This window comes from Myotis davidii, unplaced genomic scaffold (genome assembly GCF_000327345.1).
Source record: "Myotis davidii unplaced genomic scaffold, ASM32734v1 scaffold821, whole genome shotgun sequence".
NCBI classification, from domain to species: Eukaryota; Metazoa; Chordata; class Mammalia; order Chiroptera; family Vespertilionidae; genus Myotis; species Myotis davidii.
In genome coordinates, this window is record NW_006295269.1 from 2,474,364 (window position 1) to 2,486,022 (window position 11,659).

At 44.7% G+C, this 11,659-nt stretch overlaps 2 protein-coding genes across 2 annotated transcripts in view; one reads left to right on the top strand and one right to left on the bottom strand.

The window, feature by feature from the left end:
• Window positions 1-3,305, top strand: part of LMOD3 (leiomodin 3) — an 11,925-nt gene extending 8,620 nt beyond the window's left edge. The window contains exon 3 of the mRNA XM_006769949.2: window positions 2,914-3,305. Coding sequence (XP_006770012.2) covers window positions 2,914-2,940 — 27 coding nt within the window. The 3' untranslated portion in view covers window positions 2,941-3,305. The remainder of the gene's footprint in view (window positions 1-2,913) is intronic.
• Window positions 3,306-7,375: 4,070 nt separating this feature from the next.
• ARL6IP5 (ADP ribosylation factor like GTPase 6 interacting protein 5) overlaps window positions 7,376-11,659 on the bottom strand; it is a 23,144-nt gene continuing 18,860 nt past the window's right edge. The window contains exons 2-3 of the mRNA XM_006769939.2: window positions 10,401-10,618; window positions 7,376-8,281 (exon numbers count right to left, since the gene is read on the bottom strand). Coding sequence (XP_006770002.1) covers window positions 8,109-8,281; window positions 10,401-10,618 — 391 coding nt within the window. The 3' untranslated portion in view covers window positions 7,376-8,108. The remainder of the gene's footprint in view (window positions 8,282-10,400; window positions 10,619-11,659) is intronic.

Here is an 11,659-nt window from a genome sequence, read left to right on the forward strand (position 1 = left end):
TCAAGCTGCCTGGCTGCCGGCCGCCATCTTGGCTGGCAGTTAATTTGCATATCTTGATGATTAGCCAATGGGAAGGGTAGCGGCCATACGCCAATTACCATGTTTCTCTTTTATTAGATAGGATAGTAGTACAAAACAAAGACATTAGGCTTGTACAGGCTTATCCCTCAAAGCAAATGCATGGTTTCCTCTCATTTGAAAATTCTGTGGTCCGTTTACTGCTCACCATCTAAGATGAGTATTTACACTCTTCTCAGAGGCCACCTGCGCGTAATTTACATGCAAGTTTCTGTGCCAAACAAGGTACCTTCAGCATTCTCTCATCCCCTTTGGGTTTGCCTCTGTGCATCCCAGCACTGCTTCCAGCTGGCGCCTACAGACACTGGGAAAGGCTTTGGTGTAACAGTGTGAGCAGCTGCTGTAGTCAAAACAGTCCTTATGGTCACAGAATGTAAGATTCTAGACTCTCGAGCCTCATCGCCAACTCTGGCCATTTCTCCCACGTCTCATTTATAAGACCTTCTCTCTTTAACAAGGTTCTCCAGATCCTCTCCTGTGATTTTCTCCTCTTTCCCGTCTTACCTCCTCCCCTTGTTTCAATGACCACATACTGTGGGACAACCCCTGAGGCTCCCTTTCCCAGGTTGAGCTCTTTCTTTAGGCCTGTCATTGTTCCCCCTCCCGTTTCCCCACTGTCTCCATTCCTGCACACCTTCAGGTCTAAGGCCCAGAGTTCTCTTTTTTTAATTTTAATATGTTTTTATTAATTACAGAGAAGACAGGAGAGGAAGAGAGAGATAAAAACTTCAATGATGAGAGAGAATCATTGATCGGCTGCCTCCTGCACGCCCCACACTAAGGATTGAGCTGCAACCCGGGCATGTGTCCTGACTGGGAAGGGCTTCCCTTCCCTAGCTGTCGACTGCTGGCCAGGGCCTTCCTTCATTCCGCACCACCCCCTGGTGGTTAGCACACCTCATAGCAAGTGATCCAGCTCCCGGTCTCCCAGTTGAACTCCCGAGGGGACACTTTGCATATTAGCCTTTTATATATACAGATTTGCCTATATTTTCTGGCTGCTTTTATAGTTTTATTTGTTTAATATCCCATATCACAGGCAAATCAAAGGGGAAATGTTGAAGTAGGAAGTAAGAAGTCTGCTTTGCTACTTCTTCCCCAAGCAGCCAGCCACCGGTCATGTCGTGGCTCACTCCCGCTGTTGCCAGGACCTGGACTACCCACCTGGTTCTATTTTAAAATAAATGGCTCTGGCTTACTACTGGGTCGGTGCCACATTTTGCTTTTAAAATATTTTTTATTAATTTGGAGCCCTGTTGTGCATATGAACATGTATTGAGAATAGTGCTATATAAAATGTGTTCTTATTTCCACTCAACAACACAGAGAACACACTGTCTTACTCATTTATTGCAGCTTTGCAGCTATTTTGCTCCTTGGTTCCTCGCTGTTGGTGTTCTCCCCGTAAGCCCTGCTGAGTGCAGTCACGGCTCCCTCCGCGAGCCTGGCGCTGGGGAGGGGAGGCCAGGCCGCCCGCGCGAAGGGCTGCGGTCTGAAGGTTGTGAGGCAGCAGCACATCAGAGTCCTCTCTGCGGGCAGGATGTGGGGGAACTTTTCTAGTCAAAGGTCATGGGCAGAGAACCAGCTGCAAGAGAGGCCATAGCAGATGGCCAGGATGGGTCATCACATGGGCAGGTGGGCATGGGCCACACAGAAGAAACAGCCTCGGTCATTATTATTCAAACGCTGCGGGCCACCGGCCCTCTCCAGCGTCCTCTGGAAGGTGGTGGGTACGCGATGGATGAGTCACCCTCTGAAGATACAACACCACATGGCACCCCTGAAGAACTGGCCTTAAGTCGTTCCTGTGAAGCAAAGCTACAAGCTCATTTGCAGCCAGACTTAAGCTTCTCTTTTGTGAATAACATTTTGTTTTTAAATTTTAGTGAGCACCAAAGTAGGACCATGCTTCCCACAGGAAAGATGGGTTGTTAAAATAATGTATATGGGTGTGGTGGTATTTTTTGGTGGTTGAGATATAAGTACTGAAATCAGACTGACCTGGGTTCAAACCCCGCTCTGCCACTTCCCGCTGTGTGGCCTTAAGCAAGTTATGTACCCTGTCTGAGCCTGTACCTCTTTACAAGGAAAAAATGAGAAAATGTTTTTAAAAATATGTGTTATAAAATAAACAAACAAACGAAATGGAAACAGACTCATAGATACAGAGAAGAGAGGGGAGGGTTGAGGGACTGGGTGACAAAAGTGAAGGAATTAAGAAGTACAGATTGGTCGTTACAGAACAGTCACAGGGATGAAAGCACAGCAGAGGGAATATGGTCAATATCATCTTAATAACTGTGTTCAGATGGGTACTTGAAATATCCAGGGAGAACCACTCTGTACAGTACATGATTGTCTAACCACTATGCTGCACATCTGGAACTAATGCAGAGTAATATTGAATGTAAGCTGCAATTAAAAACAAAGGGGAAAAATAACTGTGAACATTAATTACTAATTTGTCATATATTACCCGATCCTTAAGATAGCCTTGTGAGTTAGATGCTGCTAGCGTCATCTTACACCTGAGAAAGCTGACGCCCAACACCACAGGCTAGTGCTAGTCCCAGGAGGTGACCAGGCGACGAGGGCACGCAGCCTCGCTTCTATGACATGCTTCATTGTGTGCGCACAGCCCTGGGTCAGCTCCCAGCTTCAGCAGATGCCCAGTGAAGGGGCCTGTGGGTGTTTTATCATGAATTCAGGGGCTCTCCAGCCAGAATTTCTACTCCAGTGTACATCGGTTGAGGCATGTAAATGTTATTTTTGCTGTAAAGCTCTTGAATTTCCAGGATTAATTCTTCCCCTTTCCTTCAAATGCTTAAATCACAGGTGCAACTGCCAAAAGAACTGGAATAAGAGGCCACAGCCTAACCTAGAAGAACAGGAATTGGAATGAGGACTGGGACTGGAGCTTGAGGCTGTATCAGCAGCGTGGTTCCAGATCCAGGTGGGATGGGAACAACGCTAACGTCTGATGGAAGAATTTTATAAAAGGCAAAATGCTTGGCACATGCCAGTATGTGGCTGACAAGGAAGGGGAAGGAGACTAAATAGTGATATTCAGGGGCAACATTTTCTACTTGCCATCAGTTTGAGTAACTATTGTGAAATTTAGTCATGCTCCCAGCACAAAAGTTAAAAAAAAAACAACATTTTTTGTAAACATTCGTTTTACTGTACTTTTCTTCTGCTAAGTAACAATAAATACTATAGAAGTGTTAGTAGTATAGTTCCATTTTTTTTCACCTTCCATCTCCTGTGCTGTAATTCACCACACAGTGTCTTAAAGGAACAACTCATGTTTCATCTCTGGAAATGTGGTGGGTGACTTGAGCTCCAGGCCCTTCTGCTGCTTTGAAATGGAAGAATCTTTAATTAGCTCCTCTCTCAGAATCCATTGAGGTTTCCAGTTTCCAGCCACGCCTGGCTTTCTCCCTCGGCCATTCTCCTGGGGCTTTGGGATACACTTCTGATAGAAGTATCTGTGAGGAGCAGAATGTGTAAGCCAGAGGACATGGAGAAAACAAAGTGTTTCCAGAAAACACAATGGAGAAAATAAACCCTTTATATACACAAAACCTTCCCTATTTCCAAACACGTAGGGACAGTTATTGTCTGAATGCAAGGTTTTGTCGAGAGACAGGTGAAATTGTTCACATTATGCTTTTTCTATTGACCCACTCCCTCGCTAAAAATCTCTACATTGAAGACTTCAATTTGTTTTTAAAATGTAATAATTTCCCCCAAAATGTTTGCTTCTTGCCTGATTGAGAGGGGGATCACTGAGTTATCACCCTGCCTGTTTAGATAGGTGATGTGAAGTGGGCATGGAGGCCCAGGGGCTATTACTGCCATTTCGAAATACTCACAATCTAACATTTTATGACATGTTAGTGATAGCAGATCCTGCACAAAGTGGGTAGCCAAGTTACTACTGTGAAGAGACCAAATACTGAGGATAGGTTTTCCAAAGATAATAATCACATGATGTCTGCATTTTATCATGGATCTGAGTGCATCCTCTAAAAATGGAATGTAACAAAAACCCAGGGCATTTTTAGAAAGTGTATGCTATCTAGCAACTTTGTGTACTTATAGAAAATGTTATAAAAATAGAAAAAATGTAATAGTTTAGAGCATTCACATGTTACTTTTCTAGAATCGACACTATTACTAATTAAAATGAGTACATTTTCCAATTTCAACTTGTCACTTTCTCCAAGTTTATTGTGTTTAGTCAGCAGAAAACATCATGTAGAAAATGGAAGTGGCTAAAATGTGTATAAACCCAGGTCAGGTTTTAAAAAGGACCTCATTGGGACATCAAAATTACAACTAAACTATAGAGAGACCATCATTCAGAACCACCTGCAATCAAGCTGAATGAAGTCCTACAAGTAAGGATAAGTAGAAGAAGCCACATCGAGACTGGTAGGAGAAATGGAGACGTGGACTAGACTGGGCCCACATCCACATGTGGCAGATAAAAGTCGGGAGGGATATCTCAGTTGCAGAGGTCCCCTCTGAGGAGCAAGGGGTCTCGGTCCCATACCAGGCTCCCTGGCCCAGGGTTCCAATGCCAGGAAGAAAAGTCCCCATAACTTCTGGCTGTAACAACCAGCAGGGATTGTGGCTGAGGGAGACAGAGGGCTACTGGAGTTCCAGATGTTCCTCTAAAGGATCCACACACAGACTTACTCAGACTCACCACTCAGCTCCAGCACTGGGGCAGCAGCTTGAAGGGTACCAGGTACAGACAGGGAGGAACTGAATTCTCTGGCATCAGGGCTGGAGGGGTGGCTTTCTCAGACAGAAGTGCAGGCAGAGGCCATTGTTCCTTTGATGAGCCCTTTCTCCACAGAGCTGGCGGGCAGCTGCCATATCTGGGATTCCATCAACCTGTCTCACACTGTTTGCCTCACCCTGGTGATTCCACCAAACCCAGCCCCAGCCAACTTGTAGGCCCACCCAAGCTGTTTCCAGTGGCTTTTCCATACAAATGGCCTATCTTGGCTCATGCCTCAGACTTTCCTAAAATCTCTCAAACAAGAAATATCTGGCCTCGGTGTACCTCTCACTAAGTGGCTCCAGGCCCAGCACTAGCAGCAGCCAGCCTTGGTTCACAGCTTGGCCTTGCCTGGGCACCTCTAAGCCCAGCACAAGTAGCAGCCATCTGCAGATCGCTTTGTAGTTCGTGCCAAGAGGCCCCAGACAGAACACAGGCAGTGACTGAACTTGGCCTGCACCTCTTAGGAGGCCCCAAAGCCATGGTACCTGGTTGACAGCTTCAGGCCACATCAAAGCACCGCCCAACTACCTCCACAAGGGACACGCTCAAGGGTGGACTCAGCAGTCACCAGAGCCCAGATGAAGTAGGTCCTGCTCCTTGGGGTGGGCCCCTGCACTGCTGATCCTCCAGTGCTCACAGCCAGTCCTTGCAACTGATCAGCCTGGGGCTAAATCCCTGCTATTGACATGCCAACAGCAATCATGGCTTAACTACAACAGGAGGGTATACACAGCCCACACAGGGCTTGAGGCACACACCTGGAGTGCCCAGCTCAGATGAACGGGGAGGCCCTGCCACTGGGCCCTACAGGACACCTACTACATTAGGCCAGTCTACCAAGCCAGGGAGACAGAGCAGCTCAATCTAATACATAGAAGCAAACACAGGGAGGCTGCCAAATGAGGAGACAAAGAGCCACCAAATGAAAGGACAGAACAAAGCTCCAAAAAAGAACTAAACAAAATGGAGACAAGCAGGCTAATCGATGCAGAGCTCAAAACACTGGTTATAAGGATGCTCAGTGAACTTAGTGAGAACTTCAACAGCATGAAAAAGGATATGGGACCATTAAAAAGAATGCGTCAGAAATAAAGGATACACTAACTGAAATGAAGAGTAATTTATAGGGAATCAACAATAGAATTGATGAAACCAAGAATCAAATCAGGGATTTGGAACATGAGGAAGCAAAAAATATCCAATCAGAACAGCAAATAGGAAAAAGAATCCCTCCCCAAAATGAGGATACTATAAGGAGACTCTGGGACAACTTCAAGCACACCAACATTCACATCATGGGGGTGTCAGGGGAGAAGAGAGCAAGAAATTGAAAAACAATTTGAAAACATAATGACAGAAAACTTTCCTAAATTGGTGAAGGAAATAGACATACAAGTCCAAGAAGCACAAAGAGTTCCAAACAAGATAAACTCAAAGAGGCCACACCAAGACACATCATAATTAAAATGCAAAAAGTTACAAAGAAAGAATCTTTAAAAATATGAATAAAATGACAATAAATACATATCTATCAACAATTGAATCTGAAAAACAAAACAAATGAACAAGCAGAACAGAAACAGACTCATAGACACAGAGAACGTTTTGACGGTTGCCAGATGAGAGGGTTGGGGGATGGGTAAAAAGGTGAAGGGATTAAAAAGTATAAATTGGTAGTTACAAAATAGTCATAGGGATGTAAAGTACAGCCTAGGGAATATAGCCAATAATATTATAATAACTATGTATGGTGTCAGATGGGCGTGAGATATATCAGGATGATCACTTAATAAGTTATGTGTGGCCTAACCGGTTTGGCTCAATGGACAGAGCATCAGCCTGTGGACTCAAGGGTCCCAGGTTCGATTCCGGTCAAGGGCATGTACCTTGGTTGCCGGCACATCCCCAGTAGGGAGTGTGCAGGAGGCAGCTGATCAATGTTTCTCTCTCATTGATGTTTCTAACTCTCTATTCCTCTCTGTAAGAAATCAATAAAATATATTTTTAAAAATAAGTTATGTAATGTCTAATCACTGGGGTGTACCCATGAAATAATATAATGTAAACTTTAATTGAAAAATGAAAAAATTATTTAAAAATTTTAAAAGGATCCCATTGGAATTCAATTTTATTCAGACTGGAAATTTATAATAAAGTACTAAGGTTTTATTAAACAGTATTTGAAATGTAATATGAGTATTTACTGTGTAGTATATCATTTATAAAACCAAGTTGTCCCCGAGTTTCTTAGACATTTAACACAGATGTGCATTAAATAAAGTCTCACAAACAAACCTTTGAAACATTTTATTCTTCATATTCGGGTCAGGGTACAATTCCTAGACCATGTCTGTGAAGTCGGGATGCCGTCACTGTGCTAGAGATGAAGGCTGCAGGCTGGCTGAGAAATGAAAATGCGGTGGCCTCTTACTCTGGGACGCACCGCGCCCCCTCAGGGAGTGCTGCTCAGCTGTCTTCCTGATTCAGCCGGAGGGAAACCAATAGAGACATAACTTGTTTATTACTTTTTAAAGAAGAAGACAGGGTACACAGCTGTGAGTGCCTTAAGGAAGATGACATTCAGTTTGCAGCAAATGCCTGCTGGTAAAAACACATGACTAGCACTTCAAAAATTACAAAAATTTGACAAAATATTCTCCGAAACAGCTATCTTTATATTTGTAAACAAAATATAAACAACTGGTTTGTCCAGTTTCCTCTGCATGTCAAACAGGAGGCAAAAGGATAGAGATCATTTTTTATTTTAAAACAATAAACACTAAACTAAGTCATAGCCCACACATAATCCAGGGGAATACATTTGGAGGATGCTGGGGGATTGAACAGGCTGATGCATGTCATTATCTACGTGATCAGTCTTTCCATTTACTCATTGCCTTGAACTCTACAGTTGCTTTTTTTCCCTATAACTGTATTGTGGCTGTACAACCAATTCCTGTATTTTCTTTTATTCCCCTGCGGACATAAGTGTGCTCCATTTCCTATCAGTTTTCATAAACATAGTTGAAAGTTCAGACAGGCTGGGAGGGGGTTTCTTTCGGTTCCTGGGCCCTCTCTCTGTAACAACAGAGGTGTTAAGAGTTTGGCCTGCAGATGCATGCGGGCCAATTGCTGGGTGGAATGTCCCCCCTCATCTCAAGATACAAACAGAAAGCGGGTCTGGACGAGGCAGCTGCACCTGGCGCTCTGCGGCAGCCCTCGCCCGGCCGCCCGTTCACTCCTTCGCTTTGCTGAGATAGTCGGTGAGCTTGCCCAGGCTTTCTTCCTGCTGCTCCAGGGCGTCCAGCACGATGCCCATGGGCGTCCTCTTCAGGCCGATGCCCTCCATCTTATTCTCCAGCTTGTTCTTGAGGTTGCGCAGCCTGAGCGAGGCATGGATGAACATCACTGCGGAGAGGGGAGACATGGAGACACGTGAGCTGCCTCCCTCCCACCCACAGCACACGCTCTCCTCCCCTCCGTCCCGCCTTCCTCGGCTGGAGTCCACCGGTTCTCTAACCCATCCAAACCCTCACATGCCACTCGGACGGCACAGAAGCCTCAGAGGGCGTTTTCTTCTCATGCAAAGAAAGGGATTGCCTTCAGCAGGAAGGATGCGGCCCAGCAGCCACACTCTTCCCAACTGCACGGATGCCGCCACCTTCCAGCTGCTACTGCAATCCTGGCATTCAAAGCCGCCTACATGCTCCAGCCACAGCCGAGCCCGCCTCGCACAGCGTGTCCAGAGAGGAACTTTAAGCTTGGCTCTGAGCTGACCAGGGATGTGTGGTGAAGCCCAGCCAATTGGCAGTTTTCTGAAGTGTTAGACATAGATTTATAGACCAAAACTAACAGTTCTGTAGATTTTTAAAAGTAGCTTATTGATTTTTAGAGAGAGGAAGGAAGAAGAGAGAAACACCCATATGAGAGCATAACATTGATGGGCTTCCTCCTGCACGCCCCTAACGGATGGAGCCCATAACCTTTCGGTGCACGGATGCCCAACCACCTGAGGTGACACCTTTTTAGATTTAATGTACCTCATGTTCCCCAAATTTGCTTCATCACTGAGAATTACCAAAGTTTGTTTATTAAGAAACAGATTTGCCCGACTAGCCTGCCTTAAGTGATTGAGCATCGACCTGTGATCCAGGAGGTCACGGCACATGCCTGGGTTGCAGGCTCAATCCCCAGTGTGGAGCGTGCAGGAGCAGCTGATCAGTGATTCTCTCTCATCATTGATGTTTCTATCTCTCTCCCTCTCCCTTCCTCTATGAAATCAATAAAAATATTTTTTTTTAAAAAATACGGTTGGAAATTTTATATTTTTATAAAGCATCCTGGGTGATTCTCATAATCATTGAAGTTTGGGAACCACTTATCTTGTCTAATTTCCTGTAGTTTATAGAATGTGTGAACTACAGCCCATATCGTATGCCTGATCCAAATCACATGGCTGGTTTCCAGCAGGTGTAGGAATAGAAATCAAGACCTTTGACTGGCTGCCTATGATAACTCTCACTACACTGCCTGTCTCAGGCTCTGAGGTGGAAGGTGCTCAAGTTAACAAGCTGTGTGTCTAAGCAGAATCACTGAAATACTGACCCAGCCTCTAGCACATAAGGAAAGCGTGAAGAATATTTCAAAAAGTCGGAATTTGCTGGTTTAAGTATTTTGTCAAATATTGTGTGGGATTCATCTATAAATATTCTTAATCTAACGCAACACCAATTGATTTTACTTAATGGAATAATGCACATGTGAAATGCTATTAAAAGTTAAAGAGATGTTCCTGTCACTTAATACATTAGAATTTTAATCAGATTTCTGCCAATGAGACTGAACTTGATATATTCTCTATTTCAGGCTTCATGTGCCTGGAATCTCAGTTAAAAAGAAAACAACAAATAACTTACAAACTACCTACCCCTCACCAGAACCGGAGCACTTGGTATCGATTTCTGGGCCAGCTATTTCTATAGGCTTATAAAACTTTCCACACCAATAATGATCTTTTTTCTCTCGCTAGAGAACACTTATTTGAGAAAGTGCACTCGAAGAGAAATTTCCGGTGGGCGGCTCGAAGCGCTGCCTCATGATCTCCCGGGCAGCAGAGAGTTAAGCAGGTGCTTCCCAATGACAGCCATCCACTCCCGAGTGAGGACTGTGTGAGTGGCGTGAAGACGGACAGCAGACCCCTCTCAGGCAGATCTGCAGCCCAATGTCGCTGGGCCCCTGCCTGCCGTGGCTGGGGAGTTGTATTTCTTTTGTTTACTGTTGTGTCCCCAGAAGAGGTCTGGCACTGAGCAGGTACCCAGTACATATTTGTAGAATTAATGTACTACTGGCCTGGATCTGCTATTTCAGAAATTCTGGTAATTTTTCAGACGTAAGAAACAGGTTATGATGTAATACGTTCAACAATAAATAGTTTAAATTAACAAAAGAAACAGGTTATGTAATCCCCACTGAACAATCCCTCCCACGTTTTTTACAATGTAAGGAAAGTCAGTTCTGGCTCACTCACACAACAAAGGGAAAGTGATGCCGAACACGAAGACCATGACCCCCCCGAACATGGAGATGAGGAAGTAGCTCGCCACCATGACCACCATGACGAAGGTCGTGGGGTACCGCTTCTTCATCCGGCGGAGGACGTCTTTATTGTGGGCGGCCCACACAAATCCTGTGAACACGAGCACCACCACAATCCCCCCAAGGATCATGTTGAAGGGGCTCAGGAACCTGGAACGAGAGAAAAAAGGGGAGGCTGGGTCAGTAGTGGCAGCAGCAGGAAGAGGAAGATGAGGACGGGGAGGAGTCGAAACAAGTGTGTAGCATTTACTAAGTATTTCATCTGAATCGCTTCATTTAATCCTTAGAACCGGATAAAGCAGATACCACTCAGTCATTTCTCAAAAGAGGAAAATTGGGTGCAGAGGTAAGAAAATGGTGGAGGTAAAATTCACACCTAGGCAGTTTAACTCCCACCAGACTCGTCAGTTCATCTCCTTAGAGGCCCACCGTTTTAAAAGATTTGTCAAACTTAGAAGACCCCCTTCTTGGAAGGGGCTGTGTTTAGCGTTCATTCTTTGGGCTCTAGTACACATGAACTTGTATTTTCTGAGGGCTTACTTAAATCCTTATAGAAATGGCCATGGTGGGCGATTGTAGCATAGAGCAGTGGTCGCCAACCGCTGGCCCGCAGACCACTGGTGGTCCGTGAGGTCCAAAAGGCTGGTGGCCGCTGGCATAGAGGTCACACAATAGCCTCCATGGGCCAGGTCTCGTCTACAGTCAAATTTGTGTTTGAAATGTGCAGTGCATTAAAAAAGCTTTTACTCTAAAAAAAGACCCCGAATAGCCACAGCTATCCTGAGAAAGAAGAACAAAGTAGGTGGGATCTCAATACCAGATATCAAGCTATGTTACTAAGCCACTGTTCTCAAAACTGCCTGGCACTGGCACAAGAACAGACATGTAGACCAATGGAACAGAACAGAGAACCCAGGAATCAACCCAAGCCACTAGTCTCAATTACTATTTGACAAAGGAGGCAAAAGCATATAATGGAGCCAAGACAGTCTCTTTAATAAATGGTGTTGGGAAAATTGGACAGATACTTGCAAAAAAAGAAACTAGACAACCAATTTAACACCATACGCAAAAAAAAACTCAAAATGGCTAAAGGACTTGAATGTAAGATGGGAAACCATAAAAATCCTACAAGACTCCATAGGCAGCAAAATTGCAGACATTTGGTGTAGCAATATCTTTACAGACACA